The 25,606-nt window shown below is 42.9% G+C and overlaps 1 protein-coding gene across 3 annotated transcripts in view; it reads right to left on the bottom strand.

Moving 5' to 3' along the window:
• GRM1 (glutamate metabotropic receptor 1) overlaps positions 1–7,211 on the bottom strand; it is a 178,201-nt gene extending 170,990 nt beyond the window's left edge. For 2 of the 3 annotated variants that reach the window (XM_041423472.1, XM_041423473.1), the window contains exon 1: positions 6,449–7,148. In XM_041423472.1, coding sequence (XP_041279406.1) covers positions 6,449–7,148 — 700 coding nt within the window. Of the gene's footprint in view, positions 1–6,448 lie in introns of all 3 variants that reach the window. The other variant, XM_041423471.1, reaches the window with a different exon arrangement.
• Between the last annotated feature and the right edge of the window lie 18,395 nt (positions 7,212–25,606).

Raw genomic sequence — 25,606 nt, 5'->3', positions numbered from 1 at the left:
CATCTCACATTGGAATTAGAAGTACAGAATAATGATCAGGATTAACAAATGATGAATAGTTTTGTATGAACTTCTGAAGGTAATGCAGTTATCAAAGAATAGTTTTAAGGAAACATTTCTTCACACAAGATATAATTAATTTACAAGACTGAGGGAGAACTTCTTTACTGGGAGTGTTACTGAGCTCTGGAACAGGCTGACCAGAAAGATTGTGGACTCTCCTCCCCAGGACATACACAAAAGCCATCTGGACAAAATCCTGAATAACATGCTTTAGTCACTCTGCTTGAGCAGGAGACTGGATTAGATGACCTCCAGTGGTCTGCTCCAACTTTAACCATTCTGTGATTCTGTGATACTCTAGACACCAAAGTATTAATGATACAAAACGGGATTGGACAAACTCCTAAAGGAAATGTTCATGGCTGGCTGATAGCCCTAGGACTTGGGAACATGCTACAGACTGGAACTGTGGAGATGTGCTCTGTCCTGCTCGTTTCTTTTAATATTCAGCCTCTCTCTCAACAGCCAACTTTCTGCTGGCAAACCAGATTTAGAAATTGTTCTTTAAGATGTGTAATAATAGCAATAAGAGTGTTTGAGAAAAAACTATTGGAAAATTAGACTGCAAACCTGAGCTGGTTACCCACTGGCTGGCATTTGTCCCTTGCACGCCTCTCTCCAACCATGTCTGGTGATAACCCTCAGCATTCCTTAGATACCCATGGGTGAAAGGACAGTTATTTCAGGTGCAATCATGTCAAATCGATTCCTGGCTCTCCAGTTCAGACTGCAGGCACATGTTAATTACTGCCATCTGTGACAGTGGCTTATGCAGTAAGCACTCCTGCCACCCAGAAGATAAACTGAAATCCCTGTATTGCTTCATGTGGGTCAGGGAGCCCCAGTTAGTAATGACTTTGATCAGCATTTTTCTGGGCTGCATGTGGCAGGTGCAATGCTTCTGGTCTCTCACTACTGTTACCAGCTCACTGATTTATTAGGCTGCTAAAGAATCTTTCTCAGTGGGTGACACTGCTTTAATTATATGATTTCACTCCATTTTACTCCATATTTTTAGCTTTTTGTTTTCTGTCTAAGAATCCTCAGTGCAAGAACCTCCATGTTATAAACCTAAGTTTCAAAGGTGTATTTTAGAGGCATTTGGACACAGCTTTTTTGAGAAAGCTAAGGTCATTTAACATTTTTAAAAGTCTTCAGTGAGACAAGAAACCTGCAAAAGTTAACAAGGATTGTAGGACATAAAAATCAGATAGCAAGGACATAATGTAGAAAAAAATAAAGCACAAATGAATGCATTGTGCTGACTGATAAATATGAACTCGAGCAGTATTGCTGAGAAGGCAGGCACAGGAGTTCAATGAACCTTTTGAGATGATATAACTCATGCAGCTGCCAGTTGTGTACTTGAAAAGCTATACTACTTGTGAATTTAGGAGTAATGCAAAGCAATATATTTTCAAGAAGGAATTTCTCTTGATCTCTACAGCATTTGTCACCAATCATAATTTTTCCAATGTTAATCTATGAAAATTATTCTCCCAGCACCTTCTAATTAATACAATTAATGGGATTCATCCAATATAGGGATACTTGTTTTGAAACTAATTTCTATTTTCCTTGGGATATATGCCTTTCCCTTTTTTTGTGTCACAAACCTCTGAAGATGATTAGTGAAGCAAGTTTAAACACAAAAAATAAAAATAGACTGAAATATGCACTTATGAACACACATCTTAGCCCAATTCATATCACTACATGAGCTTAACCTATGACCATTTTTGTAATTGTTGGTATCTATAGAAACATTTGCACTCTCTAGAATTCCAAACATTTGAACTGGAATTCCTTATTCTGTTGCCTAACAATAATTTTATCAAAAATTATTTATCATTGAGTGACACCATAGAATTAATAATAAAACTTTGTCAGAAACACCTTCGAGAAATTAAACACAATTTTATGGAAATCATTCCTTTGAGCTATTTGATCAATATCTTCTACCATATCTAAAGCTACTTTAGTTCTACTGAACTGAATTTGTGAAAGTTCACAATTTTCTTGGGAAATTTGCAATAAAGTGCAAGACTCACTCCTTTCCATCCTCTTTCCAACACATATAACCATGTTTATGAGTTTAATGTACAATGGATAGTGTGCAGCAGTCAGGTTATCAAAAATCATTGTGAAGATAATATATTTACCATCTACTTTGATCTGAAAATCTTTACAATTGTGCCATCTGCTTCGTCATAGTTCATTTTAACCCTTATACTCAAGAAAAAGGAATTGCCTGGCAATACAAATCTGACAAAATTTAATCAAGACCAGAAACATCCCACTGTTCTCTAAAATTAATTTCTAAACAGTCCAAATTTGGTGCAATTATCTTAATCATTCTATTTCCAAAGTTGCTTCTGCAAAGTCTGCATGTTAATCTGTTGGAATGAAAATCTTGTTTTTAAAGGGGTATTTGTACAATAAAGCATAAACATGGTCCATAAACTGCAAGCAGCATTCGAATGAATGCTCACATACATTTTATAAGGCTAACATGTAGGCAAGATTGAAATGGAATCCAGGCACAGGCGCTAGGTATTTCTATTAGCTTATTCAGAAGTGGGGTGCTGAGGTGATAAAAGATGAAGTGATAAAAGGGCTACTTACACCATCATCTCTCCTGCTCCATGTACAAGAGGAACAGGTAGAAGTGAGGGATTTGGTGGAGACTTCATGCTGATCACTAGCCAGGGTGCAGTTGTCTTCTGGGTTTTGCCAGTCAGTTTAACCTACAGCGATCTCATAACCACTCTGCTTTTTCTGATGGCAACCCCAGAAATTAATTTTCTCAGCCTTCAGCATGGAAGTAGCACAGCAGTGGTGCTCACTATCTCTTGCCTTGGGCAGCCTGGGGGCTTTTCCCCAGGAAAGGAAGTGTCCCCTGTAATTCTTCACAGTGTTACCAAAGCACCAGTGGCTGTCTGGTCTAAGTTAAGAATAACTGACTCTGAGGTTATCTTGCTAAAGACTAGAATATCTCACTTGGAAAGTTACCCTTGGCAAGTGTCGCTCCTTCTGCCCTTATCACACAAGGATTGTGCCCAGTTTTAACCAATGTGCTTTTTGATGCCTTTGATTTCCACAGGAAGCTTTGGCTCAAAGTTAAGCATACACTTATGTGCATTTCAAGATAAGAATGGCTTTCAAGCCTAAAATTTGAGATTTAGACATGCCAAGAACTCCAATATTGAATTATCTTTGAAGAAAATTTAAAAAAATAATAGCCTTGAAAATGCTTTGCAATTACTATATGGTCAGACAGCCTTACACTGACAGATGCACGGATTTGTTACAGCATTTAATGACTGTTGCCCACTCTGGGAAAAAATTTACTCTCATGATGGGCAACTATGCTTAACTGAGATTTAGTGTGAAGTTTTTATAAGCAGATTTTAATCTAAAAGGAGCAATGTGTTATGTGAACCTTTGAAAACAGATTTTATTGACTGAGAAGTTTTTACCCAGATAGTGTTTATTCTTCTTAATAAATGACAGTGTAAAAAACCCCAACAGCTCTGGCACATCTCCATGCAGCTTCATGTACCAGAGTGTGGAGACTGAGTGTAGTTAAAAGTCATCATCACTAATTAATTATCATATTGGCACATGAAGGATAAAGTTCCATGTCAAATGCAAACCACTTAAAGACATCATCCTATGTGGATGACCTCTTTATGTTAATTCTTATGGCATGTAGAGGCTTCATGTTAAGAAACTTGGGCAGCAAATTGTGTGCTATTTATTTCTATTATCATTAAAGCTATAATTGTGTAGCCAGGTACTGGTTTGGATATTCAGCCAACTTCAGGTAGGCTGCAGGAGCAGAGGAAGGGTAAGCAGAGGAGCTGGCTGATTCAGGCTGGGAAAGGGCCCATCTGCCCTGGGTCAGTGAGGACTGAGGAGCGCGGCTTGCTGCCACAGGCAGTCTCAGTGGTCTCACTGCATCCCCTTGTGGCTGGGCGCCTACAAGAGCTAAAGCTTGTCCATTCCCATGAGAACCAGAGGTCAGGTAGGAAGAAAGCAGCTTTCCTGCTCTGGAAAGGGGGCCAAACTGGATCTTGGAAGGGAAAGGAATTAACTTCTTCACAATGTCAACCTGTGCATTTCCTAGAAACATGCCCCTTCCTCACAGTCTCTGTTGAAAAGATTCTCCCTCCAACCAGTCATACCCTAGAATTCCTCCCAGCACATTTTGCAGCCCACCATAAAGACTGTGTAGAGGCCTATGAGTAATTGTGGGGGAGGAATGCTTCTGACTACACTTTGTCCCCCTATTTCCAAACATAGCATGGATGGAGCTGCACTACTCAGACTATTATTCAGAGTGGTTTTGTGTTGTCTTTGAAGAACGATTTCACTTTTAACAATACAGTGAATTCATGGGATTTGAAACAACAGAAATGCAACCATTTACACTGATTTTCATGAATACTAACTTCACTTTAAATAGAAGGAAAAAAGGTCTTTGGAATCTACTCAACAGCAATTGAGTGGGGTAAATAACTTGTCTGTCTGAAAAGAAATGAGAAAGTTAAAGCTTGTTACATAATTTCAGTGACATTTTTTTTCCTTTAATTTAACAATAAATGAATGGCAGACACAGATTAATAATAATAAAAAAAGCAAATCTGAATGTCAAGCTGCATGATCTGTGAAATTGTTGTGACCTTTCCTAAGAGGAGTGTTGCCCTGTGGGCTACCCTTATTTTCAAAAGTATCACTTCAGAAGTCTAAAAATATCTAGCAACAATTATTTTTCATCAATCACTAACATTCATAAAAATAGGCATCTAATTAAAATTTCTCACAAGCAATGACTGAAGTTGCTGCTTATAATGATATTTTTCAAAAATGAACCTTCAGAGGGTGTTGTCTTTTCCAAAAGTGGTAAGGTCCACTAATGTTAACACGAGTGGGACAGAGAGGCAGCCAGTCCCTTGAGGCAACTCCTCAGGCGCAGTAAGTTAGCAGAGCACCCCAGAGTGCATTGAAGGGAGAGGTGGCTATTTAGATCAACAAAGAATTTACTCCTTTCACGCTTATTTGTCATCCTGGCCTTCCACAGGATCTAATCATATCTGTCAACAATGGAGAATCTTAATAGCTCATTTTGGAGTCTTGCTAGCAGCTCATTTTCTCATCTGAACGGGGCATAAATGAACTGCAAATGTCAGGTCATTTCTTCATGCTCTCACTTGTCCCCCAGTCCCTCAAATTGCAGCATTTTCTGGTTTTGGTGTCCAGATCAATCCACTTCCCTTCTAAATGTTGTAAATATGTAACCCTTCCTGGAGATTTTTTTTGTTGTTGTTGTTTTTGTCACAATATATGTTCTTACCTCATTTTACTTAGTCATCTCTGTGAGAATGAAAGGTGTGGAGTCAGCTCAGTAAGCACAAGGAATCATAAATCAAATCCATACAAGAGATACACTCAGATAAACAGAATAGTTGCAAAGCTATAGCAATAACGAGGTCAGATTTGCAATTTTATGCTTAGAAATCCCATTTTGAGGACCACAACTGGACTACAGAAATATCACAACAATATATCACAAGTTTATGTTCTATCAAATGCAATTACTCATGCAATTTATGTTGGTCCACCTAGCCTGACTATAAATCAATGTCTCCTCTTTAAAACGTTATTATTGCTATTTTTTCTTTTGATATTTAAAATTAAGAAGACCTGTTGACAGAGCAATAGCTTTGACTGCTGCTCAAGCTGCAGACAAGATGCAGGAGCCTCTGCCTGCCCTTTCCCACGGCACCTGGCTTTGCAGGAACTACCTGGACAGGGGAGGGATTTTCAGGTTCCTTTCCTCACTATTCGCAGAGCCAGGAAATCGGTTCACACGCAGCAAAGCCAGCAGCTAATCCTGGAGTCCCTGCCGAGCCCTGATCCGGTTTTGTCAAACTCCCGGCGATGGCAGCGCCCGAGAGCACCAGCCCCACGGACCTGCCCCGGCCCAGCCGGAGGGGCGAGGCTGCCCGTCCCACATCCAGCAGCTCACATCTGTTAACTTTTATTTACAAGCACGCGAACCACTCCGTGTGCGAACGGGGACAGCGCCGGGACCGCCGGGGAGGCGCCGGATCCCTTGCGGGCGTTCCTGCGCCGCTGACCCCAGCTCCCTCTGCCCGCAGCCGGGGGGCTCCTCCGCCCCCCGGAAAGGCANNNCCCCCGCTTCTCCCCGTTCGCCCCACGGTCCCCGCGGGCGGCAGCGGCCGGCGCTCTCCCGGGGAGGAGCCGCACCCCGGCCCGGCGCCGGCGGGTGACCCGGTACCGGCGCGTCCTTGCGGAGCCGCGGCGGAGGGCACAGCGCCCCGGGGCCGGCCCGGGAAGGCGGGGACTGCCCCATACCCACCTTCCGTGTGCACGGCGGAGACGTAGGTCCAGTTGTAACGCTTGACGATGTCAAGCATGGCCCTGGCCTGCAGCGTGTCGGAGGGGACCACCCTGAGGAAGTACTTGTACAGCGTTTTGTCGCTCAGGTCGATGCTGGTGGCAGAGTAGGCGATCTGAGGGATGTCAAAGAGCTGGAGCAGATTTTGAACTTGGATAGCAACTGAGCTGGAGCCGGGGCCGATGACCCCTGCGATGGGCTTTTTCACTCTGGTCTGGGGCTGGGTCTGCGAGTCAGAAATGCAGCGAGTGCCTCCATCCCTGTCGTCCCTGATGGAGATGAGAGAGTCCCGTATGAACTCGATGCTCTGCTCCAGGGCCACGGAGGAGTGCCAGCAGGAGTCTCGGATCTCACTGCCCAGGGTGATGTTAGGTAGCAGGACCGGGTCTGCATTAATTTTATCCAAAGTGTGAAACATGGCTTCGACTCTCTGGATGCCGTATTGTTCCCGGATTTCCCCGCACTTCCTCTCAGGCACTTTCTCAGCTGGTGGCTGGTGATGCACAGAGAAGAGGGCCCCGATGATGACATCCCCATCCATCCGAGCCACCGACCGCTGTGAGGAGGCTGCAGAGAGGAGAACCTTCCGACCACCACTCTTGGGCAACACGTCCATCTCCAGCAGCAGAGCAGGGAAAAAGACCAGCAGCACACCAATCATTTTGTTGCACGATGTCATCCAGACCCAGGTTACAAATTTCATGGGCTCCCCTTGCCTGCACATGGTTTAAGGACGTGTAGGAAATGGCATCTGCTTCTCCCTGACAATGGCCAGGTTGCTCCAAATACCATCACAGCAAAGCCTCACAGCATCACTCTTGAAGGTGCCAAGACAGCCGTCATCCTAGTGACTTTTAACCTGGTGGCATAGAAAGAGGGGATAAAATGGGCTAACCAGGAAATCTATGTCAAACCTGAGCTCAATAAAGCAACCCTGCACAGTTAGAGATGTCTGCTTTCTCAAAAGCCCAGGGCAATGTGCTTTGATAAGATGCTCAACAAGAAGTTTCAAGAAGGATTAAATAATGTACTTTTTTGCCTTGCCATACGATCATGCATACTCACATATGTTGAGTTTCTACAATCTTTTTTTGCACCTGCATTTCAAGCCAAGGCAACTACTTCCACATCTCCAGCCAGCAAACACACACACCCTCTGCCCCCGGGAAGTTGTAAAAGTTTCTGTGGGTAGGCGGCTTGTCAGAGAAGAGCCCTAGCCCGGCCCCAGCGGCCCCGGCCCTGAGAGCAGAGTGACAAGTGCTTCTTTCTTTGCGTTCTGATTACCTGAAGGCATCTTTCTCAGTTTAGACATTTCCGTTCTCCATCCATAATGTAAGCAAAAAGAGAAAGCGAGCAGTCTGCCCTGCCAGCCACGGGAAATGTCATTTAAAGGTCAGCAAAGAGAAGAAGAAAAAAACCACTCTACAGTTTAGATTAACTTTTCCGTGTGTAGGGGGCAAAACTGTAATCCAGTCAGGGACACACATATGAAAGCAGGGAAAAATACATATTAGTTACTAAGGCAACCGCGGGCAAAGCCCCGATGTGCCTTACCAGCACGCCTGCCGTGCAGAGATGCTTCGGGCGGGGAGCGGCGGCGAGCCCGGTGGCAGGGCTTGGCGGCTTGAAACGCCGTGCTGGAGGGAAGATGCCCCCGCCGCCGCGGCCCCGGAGCGCGGCCGGGCCGCGTCCCTGTTGCACGAGGAGCCGTCAGCACCCGAGACAGCGCCCGGCAGCCGGGGCAGCCGCCGGACCGCGGGCCCCAGCCCCGCTGCATCCCTTCCGTGGCTCCCTGTCCCGGGGTCCCCTGCCCGCAGCCTCCCGTCTCGCTGTCCTGACACTCCGCTGCCCCGGCGCTCCAGTGTCCCAGTGTCCCGCTGTTCCGGCCCCGCCACCGCCGGCTCGGCCGCCCGCCAGCACTGCGGGGCGCTTCCCCAAAACTTCTGCCCCCCGCCAGGCGCTGCTGCCGCACTGTCCCCGGATGCACACGCACCGCGGCTGGCACACACACACGTACTGCTCGCACACACGCTCTCACACACCCGCACACCCTCCCGGCGCTCGGAGCCCGCCGCGGCACGCACCGCCCCGCGCTGGCCGCCGCTCCGTCCCTCCCCGCCGGCGGGCAGGGGTGCCGGGCTCGGCGGGGCTGCGCGTCCGCCGAGCGGCGCGGGGGGCTGCAGACGGTCCCGAGGAAGGCGACGCTCCGAGGGGAGCCGCCGTCCTGGCTGCGCGTCCGCACCCGCAGGCGGGCAGAGCCGCCCGGAGCGGGCTCCCGCCGGGGGCAGTCCCGCAGCCCCGTCTCCCCGCTGCCATCTGCCCGCCCTGCCTGCCCCGCGGGCCGTCCCACGGCTGAGCCCCGCGGTTCGCTCGGAGGGTCACCCCTGAGACGTACCTGGCCGGGTGAGGCAGTGGCTCCCTGCCTGCTGGGAGCGGGCATTGGCGGCTCTCCGGCCGCCCCGAGCTGGCGCGCTGGCGGCGGGGCGACGGCTGTGGGCTGGGCGCGGGTGCCCTCTGTCTTCAGCACCGCTCCACCGCAAGGAAAAAAACAGGTCATCCCGGGCTCATCCATTATCTCATACAGAAGGTTCAGTCATTTTCTCTCCCTCCTTAATTTTTTTCCGCTATTTTCTTGTAAACGAGTAAGGAAACATCACCCGGAGCACGCTGCGGCTGCAGGGGAGGTGTTGGCTCTCACCTCCCGTGGCTCCTAATTCATTATCTCCCTGCCTCAATTAGCAAGAGAGAGAGTTAAAGCAAGAGACTGCTGCTAGAAGGGGACCCAGACCACGCTCGGGAGACCCGAGACAATGAAATGTGCCGTTCTGCCTCACGGGCAGGGCTGAGCTATTTAAATAAATATTTATATTTAGGGGGGAAAAAACAAACAGAAAAAATACACTGCAACAAGGTAAATCACCTGTAAAGATAAAGGCATAAAAGGCATTGAGATTGCAGTTTTCAGGTCAAGATGAACCTAAATGAAGCACGTGAGAGGCATGCCAGATTAAAATAATACCAGATTGAATAATCATAATTCAGACGACCTGCTTGCATCCCTAACACAGGTCTCGGGTGTTTTACTTGGCTGTATGAAAGTTAAAGTTAGATTACCTCCCCGCTGGGAACTCTATAGATATTTGCCCTACTTTTGAAAGAAAGAGGCAAGGACAAACATTTAACTATTGCTCATTCAGAGATGGGTTTGCAGTGAGTGCTGCCTCAGGGGTGTCTTTGCCTTGTGTCAATATCTGAGCTGATTTTATTGTCACACAGCTAGTTGTCTGCACTGTGTTTATCCACGAGCTCTGTTTATTATGAAGGAGCCAGTCCAGGTGCCCGCTTTCCCTGCAGGTAATGCTTCCCAAGGAGGGAACCAAGGTCAGAGGGGCTGCCTCTCCTCTGCCTGTGGGCATGAAGCCTCCCCAAGGCCAGCCTAGGGCAGTTCTGCCAGGGCCAGATCTGGAGAGACATTCAGATGTGCACAAAAGAGGAAACAAATTCCCCTTCACCCATGTTTTAATGATTAAACTTTAATTTCTGCCCTTGACACAACAAGCCTGCAGCATGCCAGCAAATTATTCCAATGGTTAAGTTTGGTTTGCTTCTCTGGCTTTGGCAAGAGAAGCATTTGCAATGGTCCCACTGGCTCTTCCCAGCATATAGCATCCTGTAGCCTTCATCCCCTCTACCTCCTACCAAGAGAGACAAGCCAGACTGACTGTCTAGCTTTACAGACCTTCCAACTAAATTATTGGGGAGATTTAAAGCTATTCTGCAAGGATCAATGCTGCTGAAGTTATACAATTTTATTCTGCCTTGGAAACAAGCAGAAAGCTCATGTGTTCATGTCTGAAATAAGCTGAAACATATATCAGCTATCTGATAAATTGTCTCCAGTCCTTTTTATTCTGCTCACTTAGCTGCTTTCTTTTCATGATTTAAAAATGTCACCTGCTATATATAAATAGTATGCATGCAAAACATGCATAGGTAGCCCACTGTTGTAGATATTAAATTGTTTGCTTGTGACCAAAGATTTGGAATCATCGTCTAACAGGCTCATTCAGATAAAACAGGGATTTAATCTTACTAATATAATCAATATTTCTTAAATTTTCTCCTTTTCTCTTAGCAAAATAAACATTTCTCATAGGTTTTTGTCTAAAATATGTGCCAGCTACAGCATCATTTTTTACCTCTTCTTATATTTAGGTTTTCAAGTTGCCCTATCTGTAAGAAATAAAGCAACAGCATTTTTAAGTTTTGATTGCTTAAACTTATTTGCTGCAACAGCTAAGAAATGAACATAAATGGATCAATGTCTGTATATATGGAGCTTTGTAAAGGTCTGATTGCTCAGCCGTTCCTTGTACTAGTAAATCCATTAAAATTAAATAGGATTAACCCATGAAATTTAGGACTCACTTCTGAGATACGTAAAAACTCACAATAGCTTCTACACAAACTTATAATGTATGGGGTTAGTCTCCATCTCTCCTTTTTTTTTTTTTTTTTTTTTTTGGCAGGAATAGACACCCCTTGAAACCCAATGATTCCCAGAAATTTGAAAGCTAACATTGGTAGTCATCCAACACCCTCTTGCCCACTGTCTCAAGTCACAGTATTGTCAGTATATTTTACAGATTGAGGTGATTTTACGTCCTTTACAAAAGTTCTTCTGCTGGGGCTTTCTCAGGAGGAAAGTGTCTGCCTGGTTATGATTTCAGATGTCTTTCAAACAAATGTGAGATCCAAATCAATGCAAAATTCAGTATTCTGGGATGTCTTGTAAATTTTTTACACTCTCTGAGGATTATAGACTCCATGAAGTGATAAATAGGGCAGATTTATTCAGACATTCAGCAGTTTTCTTCTCTGGCTAAGAGAGCTGTTAATAAGTTAAAAGTAATTCTTTCTATATTTAAAAACAAGTAACTGATCGCTTTTATAACCCAATATTAAAGACCTTTCAGCAGAAGTGCTTCATGCCAGATGCTAAGGAGAGAGACTGGAAGAACGTGGTCCAGAAAACGAAAGGCCTGATCTGTCCTCAGCAGAAACTCACCTCACAAGTGGTTCCCTTACCACAAGCCTGTGCCCTCCAAGCAGTGGTATGCAACAGTCAAAGGCAGCTGGTTTCCATTCCTTACAGAGAGGGCAAATCTTGAACGTTTCTTCAAGAAACCTTCCTCTCTTGCAAACCCCAAAGACAAATTTTGGTCTCATGGCAATGGGGATGCTCCCAAACAGTGAATAAGAAGTCAGCTGAATGTCTTCTTTGCTAGACAACATGACTGTTCAGTCCCAGATAATGTTTAAAATCATTCCTGTATTTATTTTCTAACTGCAAAAATGTACTTAGGGTGCCCCCTAGGCCAAAACGCTCCACAATGTTTACAACATCCACTTACATCAACTCTATCCAGTTCAATTAATTTTGATAAAACTCCCTTGCCCTGAAATCCCCTGATTTCCCTGAAATTATCCCCTGAAAACCAACATGAGTAAATAGATAAATTTCTGCTGGGACTTGCATTCCAACAAGCTTACACTACATCAGGCCAAAAATGAAAAGTGCATTTCAAAGTCAAAGGTTCACAGTTCCTGAGCATCAGACTGTCCATTTAAAATCCACAGACTTCTAATTTAATTTGGAAATGTCAGTCTGAATCATTCTGGCTGAACTCACCAGACAGGGACTTATATAAGTGTGAAAGGAGAGACAGTACACCTTGGATATATGGGATTTAATACAAATTAACAAGACAGGTCTACTTAATTAGATTGTAACTAACAGGACAAGTAATTTAACAAGAAGTCACCATCCCTTATGGAGACAGATTTGGTACTCTGTGGGATATATGGCAGCTGAAGCATCAGCTAGCCAAATTTTCTAGTGATTTTCAAGGACAGCTTCTTGCAAAGCCATCTGCAGGAATTCAGTCTGGTACCAGTGAAAACTGGTAACATCTACCTATGGAAAGGAAGTCCTTGCTGTGTGAATGAGGGAAAGGTGTTCCTGCTCTCTCCTGCCATCTCGGCTTTCAGGCTGCAGCCGAGGGTAAGAAAGACTTTATGCTGCAGATTGCAGCTACAAAAGGCACCAGTAACTTGTGAAGATCCAAAGTTTACTCCAACTGTACAATGCAGCAACACATCTCTGCACTGCTCCAAGAGAAACTGCACACAGCCAGTAATTTCTGAAATTTTCCCCATGGCTACAGTGAGCACTGAAGGAAACAGCTCTGTGTTTACTGGCTGTGGTGCCCTTCATTTCTCCACACAGAACCCTTATAAATATTTTGTAAAACAAAAAGAAGGAAAAATATTAAAAATCACAAATATCAGAGATGGAAAAGGCTAGCAGTCTTTTCAAAATGAGAATCTTTTACACATGACTAAAGAATCAGAGGAAGTTTTACAAATATCAGTTTAGCAAGTAAACAATGTGTGATACATACTTGACATACTTTAAAGAACCTTCCTAGTGCTTAAAAAAATTGTTTAAAAAAAAAGGGGAAAAAAAAAGCCCAAATTAACACGTTGAATACCTCTGGATACTAATTGTTCCGTTTGCAGTCTGTTACTGTTTATGTAACACTGTATACAGGATACTTTATCACCTTCCATAAACATCTATTTTTAAAGTCTGCAATAGCAAATAAAATAAGGAAGAATGGAGTACCTTAAAGATTAGTAGGATTTTGTGGTGACCTTTAAATGAAATGATCTCATTTTCTACACTGCACCTCCTTTATGCATTTGCAATTGTTCAGGACAGATGGAAAGGATGCCTTAAAATCACTGCCAGCAGACTGCTCAGCTTTATTCACCTTTTTCTTGCTATACCTGGTTGTAAATGAACTCAGAGATGTCAGCTAGAACTATTGTTCTAGTTTCACAATCATTATTTTCATTGTTTTTCCAAATGCAGGTAATGTGACAGAATAGCACATCACTGTGTAGTGACTCAATAAAATAACGTAATTCTGTGCTTGTTTTAGCTGGGATAGAGTTAATTTTCTTCACAGTAGCTGGTGCAGGGCTGTGGCTTGGATTTGTGCTGGAAACAATGCAGGGATAACAGAGAGGTAACACAGAGATGTCTTTGTTACTGCTGCGCTCACACAGAGCCAAGGCCTTTTCTGTCTCTCACCCCACTCCACCAGCAAGGACTCTGGGGGTGCACAAGGATTTTGGAGGGGACACAGCTGGGACAGCCAACCCCAACTGACCAAAGGGATAATTCAAACCATGCAACATCATGCTCAGCATATACAGCCAGAGGAAAAGGGAGGAAGGAGCGGTCATTTGGAGCAATGGTGTTTTTCTTCCCAAGTGATTGCTACATGTCATGGAGCTCTGCTTTCTTGGGAATGGCTGGACAACTATCTGCCCATTGGAAGTAGGGAATTAATTCCTTATTTTGTTTTGCTTCTGTGAATGGTTTTTGCTTCCCCTTTTAAATTGTCTTCATCTTAACCCACGAGTTTTCTCATAAAATACCATGTAACACTGTATTTATTTATAGTATATAGCTATTACTTAAAACAAGACATACACAACAAGAATCTGATACCCAGAAATAGAATGAGGATATGGTGTACAAACTACACTCCTCCAACTATTTGCAAATTACTTGATACATTGGTTCAAAACATTGATGCAGAAAAGCACCATTCCTACAAAATGAGAGGATAGTTCACAGCACTGTAAAAATAGTTCTCACTAAGTGCTTACACATTTTCTGACATCTTCTGTGCTATAACAAAAAAAGAGAACAGTATCAGATGACATATGTTTCTTTAAATACTTATTTATAGTCATCATAAGGAGTTGCCTTGATGACAGAAATTGCACAGATTTATCATTTTGACTTTCCATCCAAGCAATGCATTTCTGGAAGCATTTCATTACTTCAGGATCTATTAGAATCATTGTTGTAGCTCTCTTTCCCCTCATTTCCCTGACAGTATGCTGCTGTGGCTTTGATGACACGTTAATTGCTTTTCCTCTGTGACTTCCTTCTGGTGAAGAGGCTGCACTGTCTGACTGGACACCTGCCACTGCAGGGATGTCAAGACCATGATCCTCACTGGGTTGACTGGCTCCTCAGCTTGTTGCTATGACTGGTTGGTCTTGAGGTGCTTCAAATCCCAGCATCCCAGTTCCTCCAGAATCAGACATTCTCAGTCTTGTCCACCAATGCAACTCAATTTGACCTAACATTGGATTTATCAGAAAAATTGCATTTATTAAGGCAGGAAAACAAACATCAAGTGTAACGTGACCATGGGTGATTAAATGGCTGAAGTCCAGCTGATCCAGCAGCTTGAATTCATTGGCTGTGAATGCTTGTCCTCAGTAAGTACATTCAAATGCTTTTTACCATGAATTTCCATCAGCTAGTTGCCTTTTGTCATGCCTTCTCAAAGTAAGCAACATTTCATTTATATCTCTCATTCACTTATGATTAATAGCTCACATTTGGTTCACGGATTAGATCACATAGCTTCAAACACCATACTTGGATGTTTGCTCTCCTGATTATCTTCCCTAAACATTATTATAATTTTTTGGCTCTACCTGAGCAAAACATGCTTACAAGGCATTAACAGGTTCTGATTTTCTATAAACATTGAAGCAACAATGTTCTGAAATACCAGACCCTCTCATAGACTTTGAATTGGACATTAAGATTGTGCCTAAAACCATTAGTTTCTTTGAAAAAAATCTTACTATTTGTAAACATGGGGCTGAATTGAAAATTGTCAAAAAGGAAGGCCAGGAGCAGTAAAGAGAAGAGTCTCACTCAATTAAAGAACACTTTTATCCTCTTTGTCTAAGGAAATATAGCCAGCATGTTAACTGTGCCTATTGCCTCCACAGCCCTTCCTGACAAAATACCAAAAATATTCAGAAGGCGATTGAGGAAAAAAATTCGCTGAAATTTGGAAAGGTCTCAAAGGTAAATACATCTGTCCAAATGTTTGAATGGCAGTTGTCAGCTAAAAGAAGTAGACCAACATAAATACCCGCACTGGGAGAGAGACAGGTAAAATTCTTCACTCCGAGGGAAGTGAGGCACAGATGTAGATCGTCCAGAGAAGCTGTAGATGCGCCATCCCAGGAAATGTTTAAGAATAAGTTGAATGGGACTTTGAGAAACCTGGCCTAATGGAAGATGTCCTGGCCTAGGGCAGAGGGCTTGGAACTAGAAGGCCTTTAAGGTCCCTTCCAACCCAAACCATACTATGATTCTATGAAATAACCAGCAGCTGCAAGCAGGTGCCCAGACAGCACAGCTTTGGGCCAGCTGCAGAATGGGGTGTCTCTGTCCTGGGGAGGTACAACTGAGTCCTCACAAGAGATGACTTTCAAGGATGGAGGACGGAGCAATCATTAGGCAGGCTGATGATACATGCCTGATTACAAGGTTTGTGTAGGAAAGTGGGGTCCATGAGACCCCTATTCCCCTCATATGTGTAAATCATGTGTGGATTATTACATGTAACTCAAAAGGTGATTCTTGAAACTTGTTTAGCAATGAGCAGATGAAGGGACAGAAATAATACATGTCTGAGTAGCTGCATTGCCATACTGTAAATAATAATCATAGGTAATCAACTTTTGCTTTAATAAATTAGAGAATTCAATAAAGAGAAAATGTCTAAATAGCAGTTAGTTGCATTGTTTAGAGAATGTCCACATATATGGACATTCATATATGGATGATTCTATGTAAACAGTGTGTCCTTGTGGTTTTCAAGTTTTCTGTAAAATTCTGTTGTGAAAGCACATACTAATTTCATAGCATAGTCTTTATTTTTATTCTAGAGGATGTTTTCTCAATAAATATACTATAATATGTGCTTGTTTTCATAGCATATGCTTGGTTTTGTTTCCTCTTTTCTTAGCAACAGCTTCTAAAAAGACTCCTTTCATCACCACTGCATTTTTATTTAGCTGCAAACCATAAGTCCCCAATAAATTAACCCAAACCAGCTCAACCAATTTGGCAGCTGCTGTCACTACAGTAATAGACAGCTATTGATTTCCATGTCTTTATTTAAATTCAACTAATGCTTGTGCTGCAGCTTGTGCTGCATCTCAGTTCCTATTGTGTTTTTGATTTCTAAATGATACCTGCACTTAGTTTATCTTTTCTTTAGCTGGCTTTTACTTTTCTCTAAATTCCAACCACTGTCAACAGGGAATACAAATTTGTACATCATTCTTTCTTCTTGCTCCCCTTTACCAGACAATGTAATATGCACCACACAAATAACACATTTTCAATCCATTTTCTAAATCATCCTAAAATTTGATTCTTCAGCCCAAACCCAGGCGAAAAGTCTTTGTGTGCTTTCATTTTGTGACTCCATGTACCTAGACTGATGACACACGTATAGGACTCAATCCCAAAGAATATTTGGACATATGCTTAACTCCACCCTCATTTAAGATAGCTTTTAAGTTTTTGCCCTCATTTTTCTTTTTAGAAATTGAGGAGGAGGGCAAGGAGAGGAATCCAGGGATATGTGGTGAGAAGACTGCTTTCAGCTTTGGTTATGTACTCCATTCTTATTTTGGCTCATTCATTTCTAATATAGTAAAATTAAAAATTACAGTAAAACTAAAACAAGTCTACCCAGTAAAAATTCAGAGGAAGTACTATTCTGCAAAGTGAGGACCACACCTGTTTTCAGCTATGCCTTCCACCTCTGCATATACTTTCTAGTTCAAAACCCACACAGCTGAAGAAACAGAAATCTTGGCCCATTAGGTATCAAAGGAAGAACTGATGCTGCAAGACCAGACTTCACAGTGGCTCCTTGAGGCTGCAGCGTATGTGCGGAAGATTTCTAAGGAGTGTTAAAAAAAGTCTCTTAACATTTCACAGTTGTAAATTGTACTTTTTAGAATGCTGAGATTAAACTGCATTATCTCTTTTTCTAATTTAACTATCTTGGTTGAAGATATGAAATGTGGGTGAGAGGAAGATGTTATTCAGTTGGATGCTATTTTTAATTTCATAGTGTAGATAATGTATTCAGAAACCTTTGCTTTGAAGGCAATCTGCATTCAGTGCTGGTAAAGAGTATCAAATCTTTACACAGTTTATGGGATAATTCTGATTAGATGCAGTTCTTACTCTGTGGCCAGTAAGTGTACAATACCTAAAATAATTATGGTAATTGTGTATTGGAAGTCAGCTATTCAGGAGAAAGCTATTTGTTTAGCACATAATAGTTCAGGCCTGTGAGATAGGGGAGTATCTGCAGCTGAAGGACAAACAATAAAGACTGCTTGGGAGCAGGTTGTTCTTATGTTACTTCATTTTATATGTATTCTAAAGGTCACTTAAATTGAAGTTTTCTTGCTCCAAACAACACTAACGTCACCCTCAGAAATGCAAGGCATATATGGGAAACAATCAGCTTGGCTCCTCAGGAAACAACCTTGCCTGTGCAGAAAGCTGATGTGAAAGGGACATATTGCCTGGGAAAGGTGGCACAAAAACACCCAACCACACCAAACTCTCATCAGGCAAACTCAACCCAAAGATAAATTTTGGCTGAGTCCAATCAGGCCAAACTGCACAAGCTCTCAAGTCACAAGAGGCTGAAACAAAAAATCTGAGGATTTACTTGGTGCAGATGCTATCTCTGTTTCCCTTCTCAAATGATGCTGGGTTTTTGACTTGAGAGCAAGGAGCAAAAATTTTGAAACAAGACCAGCAGCTGCAATAATTCTTCTGGAGTTACCAGGGTAGCAAAGCAGAATAAAACTTGGCATCCAGGGTTACTTTTGGTGGATAACTCATAAATAATGGTGAGTGGCTGGTTCTCTGCAAATAACCTAACCTTTCTGCACTACCAGGGATGTGTCTTCAGGTCTTCTGACACCACACTCCTCAACAACACCCTGATATGTGCCCAGAGCAGGACCAACCCCAGGGCAGCAGCAAGTGCAGGGAGCTCACCTGACCCTTCTCCTTCCTAGGATCCCATCAGCAGCAGCACATGGCACTGCCATGCCTCTAATCACTTGAGTTAAAACTGGATAATGCAAGTATTTCCCACCAGGTTAATCTTTTCTGGAAGGCTTCCTGAAAAATGTGGTTTCCAAGCAGAAGCGAAAGGAAAAACCACCCTTGGCCTTGGTACCCTCATTGCTCTCCTTGTGGATCAGATATTGTAGGGCTCCTGGGGTGCTGGTGGTGGTGGGAGACCTCAGCAGGTGTCTGCCAGGGCAGAGCCTGGAAGCCAGGACACATCCCATGTCCCCAGCCCAGCAGGGATGACCAAGAAGGGTCAGTCTGGGCTGGCAGCAACACACCAACTTGTGCTTTGGGCAGGAGTCAGAACTGTAGCAAAAATTGATCAGCCATAAACAAGATGCTTACCAAGCCAGCAGATAAGCATTACTTGTTTTGCTGATATTTCTACACACAACATTGTAGTATTGTTATTTATATCCTATAACCTCTTAATCATTTATCTCTTTCCATCTGTGCTCCAGACCCAGGATTTCATCAACTAGGAACATCTGCAGGTCCATAAGCATCCCAGGAGAATATTTTTGCAAAATTTTTGTATTATGTTCCTATTGCCTAGAGAAACAAACCATAGTTAATGAAAAGTAATACTTTGTTGGAAAAAAGGGAAAATATTTATTTTGTTCTGACCTCATTACTTTCTCTTGCAATCATTTTTCAAATAAAAGCCTGTTCTTTCATCTCTCGATAGCTTCCAATTACCTTCTCAATTAAAAAGGTTTATTTTTACTCAAGCAGGGTCATGAGATGTAATATTTTATTGTTCCATTGTGTGACGAGGTGGGGTTTTTTCTCCCCTGAGACTGTGCTCAGTGATGCACAGAAATTTCTGCTGACTCATTTCCCCAGTCAGAGAATGTGGATTCTACCAAGCCCAGCTAGGAGACATGAACTGTCCTGTGCTACACAGATGGGGCACCATGTAGGACAATGCCTTGGAACAAAACCAGTCAAAAACAAAACCCCTCAGAGCGCTGAATGCAGGAAGGAGATTGGATTGAAGCATGGTTTATTATTGACATTTGTGCACAAACTTTGGAACTGTAGGGCTACATAATAGGTTATGCATCTACCCTAGTGAGAGCACAGCAGAAAAAGAATTATTTTTTGTTGTTTTACACCTAGGACAAAATCCATACATCTGGGTTAGCCTGGACGGGAAAGGCAAAGTAGAGAGTAATAATCAGAAAATATCTACAGTGGCTGGAGGTTAAAGAAAATATCAAAATTTGATTACAAGTTTCCGCAATTTGAAGTGGTAAATATGTACAGAAGTACTAAAATGTATACTAATATGTATAGAAGTACGAAAATGCTTAAATTGCCTGCACCACTTGTGCTGGTGACAAAAGCACAAACCAGAGCTGTACATTTACATGGGCCATTCCATCAGCCCCCATTAGGTTGGGCTCCCTGTGGTACTATGTAGGAAAACAAACTAAAATACACACTTGGAGTCCCAGACTAACTTCTCATCGCTCATTGCATTTCTAAATTTTAGGCCAAAGACAGACAACAAAAATATAGTTTGATTAATAAGCCTCGGTGTACACATATTTAGAAATACAATGACATTTATATCCAGAGAAAACACCCTCTCTCATTAGTTAAGGTTGTTGCCTTAGTGAGTTAATGCCCCAGGCCAAAGTAAAATAATCACTTGGGGATGATTCAGGTGCGTTTCCACTACAGAGCTGCTCTAGGGACCCACATGACAGGGGATCTAAAGGCTTCTGCTGTCTCACCATTTCTCCCTGAACAGCAGCATCAACTCAGTGCCACTACACTCAGGCCTCTCTGTTGCAGATTTACTGCAACTTTCAGGGAATAGTTACAAGGGAGCAGGTGGCAGTAGCAGCAGAAAGCAGCCAGTTCTGCTGCCCAGCTGAGATCTGCCCCTCTGTAATTCCCCTGTGGCTCAGTGTCACATCGTATCCAGCTCCCTGGGATACTGCGGAGAGGAATATCCCTCTGTGTCCCACCAGAACTGCCGCCTGGCACTAGCAGCATCCAGGTGAGGCGGAGCTCCCTCGAAGCACGGGGCAGTTTGCAGCTTTGGGGCATCTCCTCGGCTCTCCCATGCCCTGTGCAGCCCGTGAGTCAGCACTGCCTGCTCCTGCAGCCCAGAGGCACAGCAAATGCACAGCCTGCCCTCTCTGAAACCTGCTGCTTTTTCTCACTCGGGTAGTCACCCAAGTGGGCTCAAAGGTGAATTTTGGACAGACAATTTCATATAATACTCCTCTGAAGAGAATGATTATTAACCTTCTGCAATAAAGCTACAGCAATCTTTATGTACTTGTTCTAACATCAAACCTCAAAGAAAACATCTGTGGAGGCAGATTTCCATCAGTGTTAAATACATTGATTTCTGGCTTGAAAACTGCAGATCTTTCTATACTTCTAAGTTGATAAATCAAAGAAATAACAACCCTGATAATGTTCACATTTTCTTTGACAGAAACTACCAAGACTGCTTATCACTTCTTTATGACAAAAGAGGCAAAAATAAAATAGTTTCAGAAGACTGTACATTTTCATTTCAAATTCGATTTTATTTGCCTTTTTTCCATAGTATAAAACATAGGTAAGAATTTTGCAAGCAGTTTTGGTTTGCTTGTTTTTTATATTTCAGAGCAACACATGAATTCAAATCTTCTCTTGCCAGAGTGTGCAAATCAGCATTTTTCACTGCCAAGAAATATATCTCTAATACATAATGTTTGAAATATCTTTGTTGTGAGCATCCTTCGGCTCTCTTTCAAACCATTGTGCCCTGTATTATGTTACAAATATCTGTGTATTGAGCCTAAATTTCCAAATGCTGTTACTGATTTTATTATAAAGGTTTTTTTATTTATTTAATTCCAGTTTTATTAGAAGGTTTGTTTTTCCTCAGAAACTGCAAACTTTTCCTTTATGCATTTTTGTTACGCTAAAAAAAAAAAAAAAAAAAAAAGAAAAAAAAAGAGGCTTATAAAAGGATTATTAAAGCAATGAAAACATAGCTTTAATATGTACCTTATTTAGGTACATATTTAAATAACTCCAAGAACTGGATTCCAAATCCTACATAGTAACTCTAGATGATGTCCTAGATGCAATGACATGGTTATTTTTTTTTTTCTGCTCTATATTTAGACAGTCTTTTTAACTGTCCTTTTCTCTTGGAAAAAGGGAGATGGGCTTAACTCCCACCAGCGACAGATCAGCTGCTGCTGTCAGTCCTGAGGTCAGGTGTATCACCTGGGTTTCACAAAACCAGCACGCAGCTCAGCTGAGAGGCAGATGGGCAAGGGTGTACAAGAATTGTGCACACACGTGAGCTGAGACAGATGGCCTGCAGCACGCTGTTCTGTGGGGTGCAGGTAGATTCCTCCAGGAGATGCTACGCTAAGAGGCAGAAGGGCGCAAGTGATATGTGGAACTTCTCTGTTTTGAGGAAACAGAAAAGAGTGGAGGCCCTGAAGGAGTGAAAACGGGGAAGTTTGCCATCACAGCTCCATGGTGTTTTTCTCATGCTGGGTTCTTAGCTTACTGGCTTACATGACGGTTTCTGGCACACAATAACACTCTGCTCTTTGTAGCTCTCCAAAAAATATTGAAATTCTCCACTCTTTTGTCCCAAGTAGCATTAGGCACTGTGGATGGTGGCAATTATATGATAACACTTTCAAAGTCCCACTGTGACAGTTATAGTATTTTCTATTATATATACACCAAACACTCTGGAAGTTGGATAGAGATTAACCTACAAAAATAATTTCCTACAAGGCCACAGAATACTGCTCACAATTTTATTATTCTGGAATAGACTGGAACAATATTTTGCCTCCACTGGGGTCCATCTATCCATTTCTGCCACATGGTGACTTTTATCAAAGGAGCTGAATAGATTTCTCCTGCTAGTTAGCCACTCAAGTGACACATGGGTTTGCTGAGGCACAGCATAGCATACCGCCATTGTAGTGCAGGCAATAGAGTCTATCTGCCCTCAGTTTCATTCATTTGCTACAAACATTCACATTTCCTGCCAGAACCAATTTGGAGACTTACTTACAATTTTTATTTTCTTTAGAAGATTTCTGCTTGCCTTTGCAACTAAAAAAGTACTTTAAAATACCATAACAACTAGCATGCTGTTTTCTCCAGCCTCCCTCAAAAAATAAACCCTTTGCAAAGGAGCAAGTCTCCTGATTTTATTTGCTTACTCTTTCTGGGCTTTAAGAGTTGCTACTGAAAGCATAAGGGAATTTTTATTCATAGGCAAGGGAGATTATGTTCTCAAGTGTGGTAAAAAAATCACATGGTCTTATTTTATGTCATATTCTCTTCTCTTTATACTGCTCATTTTAATTTTGTTAGATTAAATGGCAATTATCTTCTTTCATGCACTGAAGTTCTTTAGAATAGGAGAAAAATTACTGGGTGCTAATCCCCTGGAACCTTAGTCATTAGCTGCTGAATAGAAACAGGGATTTTTCCACCTGCTTTCAACCCTTAGTTCAAAAGATAAGTTTGTAAGTGACTAGACAGAAAAGCAAAACTCCTTCAGACAAATGATGGATGCAGTGGGTGAAGACCCCTTTGTATCCTCCTAAGAAGGAGGATAAGAAATGCTTCAAACACTCCTGTGGAGCCATAAGATAACAGTGAAGTGTTCCATGAGATACGCCACAAGATATATAGCTAAGATTTCCATGAGATGTGTGAATGCTGTGCTGAGGGGGGATGATCCTTATCCTTGCAGCCAAGTGGAAGAAGGAGCGCTGCTAAGGTGCCATGGCTCTGCTCTGCCCTTCACTAGACCTGCAGTCTTTGTAATCCTTCTCTTTGTTCCTCTACATATAAACTGTTACTTTTACATATAAATTGGCTGCCCTGCCCCCGTTTATGACGGCAGCATGGTTTTACCTCCACTTCGTCCAAAAGGAAAAACTAGTGTTTGAAATCCTTCATGACAGAGGCTGAGAATACAGCCACCTTACAGACAAATCAACAGGCCTGCTTCTCTTTCTTCCCCAAAGCAGGGACAGCACTTTGGTAAGATTTGTGCCTCTGACTGCGTCAGAGTGTACTCAAGAACTTCAGAACTAGTGTTCCTGACATTCCAAAGATCTCCATTGCTCTCAGAGATGTCCAAGATCTCTCGTGCTCTATGCTTTATGCTGCAGGACAGATGATCTCTCTCTCTTCCCCCCTTTTTGTTTTCTATCTCTACTTTTCTCCCACCCTCCTCTTTCTCATATGATATTGCAAGGTTTACCAACATAGTGTTTTGCTAGCTGTGTGCCTTCATCTTTGTGATAATAAAAGTGAATTCTTCTTCAAATAAAATCATTACTTGTTGAAGGACCTCTAGTGTTGTTTCACTGCATGTCTACCCAAGGATATTTTTGAATCTCAGTCACTTTCCTCTCCTTCTTGAGTTGAAAAGTTCTAAGAGGTACTGAGTCTTGACCCAATAAGTGGGCAGGGAGAGCTGGGAAGTGACTTCTCAGCTTTAAGCCAGGAGGGATTCTAGCAGTGCCAAGAAAATGGCGACCTGGGAAAGGCCAGAGCATGACTGTTACCCTGTTTGGAGTCATCTCCTCCTTCCCTCGGCAGGATATCATGGCAAGGTTGTTTATCCTGAGAACTAGGAAAGATATTTCTTACCAAATGAGGGTGAGAGAAAAAGAGAGGCTCAGACAGATATTGTCATGTAGAACAGTCACCCTCTTGGGGCCATGGTGTTTTCCCCCTCCTCTGAAAGCAGAAATGTTACTCTCTTGCTTACTAGTTTTCATGACATACAGATAAGAAAATAAAGTTCAGTTTCACAAATGCTCTATATTCTAAATCTTTAAAGATCACCATCACTACCAACAAAAGCAAAAGTCCCAGTCCAGGAGAGGAAATTGTTAATAGAATAGATGGACAATATAGAAATAGAAGAGCTAACTAAAGGGCAAGACTCATTAAGAGATTCATGGCCCTGTGAACAGCCCTGTAAATGAGTCTGTGAACAGATCTCACTGAGGCAGGAATTGTTGTCCGCTATTTCTACAAGAGTTCTGGAAGTGCTTTCTTTCCTGTTTCCCTTTGCTGGTGGAGTCCAGCTTCACCAAGTGGAGGAGGGTGAGCAGCAGTCACTTGTGGGACTTTGTCACAGCATCAGGTCATCAACAGCAGGTGCAGGACATTCACATGAGGAGTCACACCTTTGAGGTCCCCTGCTGGGGGACTCTGCATTATCACAGACTCACAGCACGCCCCCCTCACCTCAGTAAATGTGATGGAAGTTATCCTCTAGCTGCCCTCACTCCTGCCAATAGAGTGAATTCAAGAGAGACAGTTCAGAATGAGAAAATTTGATATTCACATCTTGCAACACAAACCTAGATGTCACTCCTTTAAAAGTAGCTGCCTACCCTATCCATCCATGTGTATATGGATGTATACCAGCAGTAGGAGTGAAACAGCGTAGCTTCACAAATTCCTAGCGAAGGGTATCACTTCAGCTGCTCACTGTCCCACACGTTGAATCAACAGGCCTGCAACAGCAATAGTGTGACCAGCAGGAGCACGGAAGGGATTCTCTCCCTGTACTTGTGAGGCCACACCTTGAGTTCTGTGTTCGGTTTTGGGCCTCTCACTTCAAGAACGACATTGAGGTGCAGGAGTATGTCCAGAGAAGGCAATGGAGCTGAGGAAGGGTCTGGAGCACAAGCCTTATGGAGAGCAGCTGAGGGAGCTGGGCACTCCTTTGGACTGGAGAAAAGGAGGCTCAGGGAGGCTCTTACTGCTCTCTACAACTCCCTGAAAAAATATTTTAGCCAGGTGGAGGTAAGCCTCTTCTCCAGCAACAGGATGAGAGGACATAGCAACCAGCAACAGGATGAGAGGACATAGCTTGAAGCTGTGCCAGGGGAGGTTCAGGTTGGACATCAGGAGCAATTTCTTCAGAGAAAGAGTGATCATACATTGAAATGGGCTGCTCACAAGAAGGTTGTGGAGTCACTGTCCCTGGAGGTGTTTAAAGGAAAGACTGGATGTGGCACTTAGTGCCATGA

This window comes from Onychostruthus taczanowskii, unplaced genomic scaffold (genome assembly GCF_017590055.1).
Source record: "Onychostruthus taczanowskii isolate IOZ18803 unplaced genomic scaffold, ASM1759005v1 scaffold78, whole genome shotgun sequence".
In the NCBI taxonomy this organism is placed as follows: domain Eukaryota; kingdom Metazoa; phylum Chordata; class Aves; order Passeriformes; family Passeridae; genus Onychostruthus; species Onychostruthus taczanowskii.
This window is presented reverse-complemented; position numbering and strand designations above follow the sequence as displayed.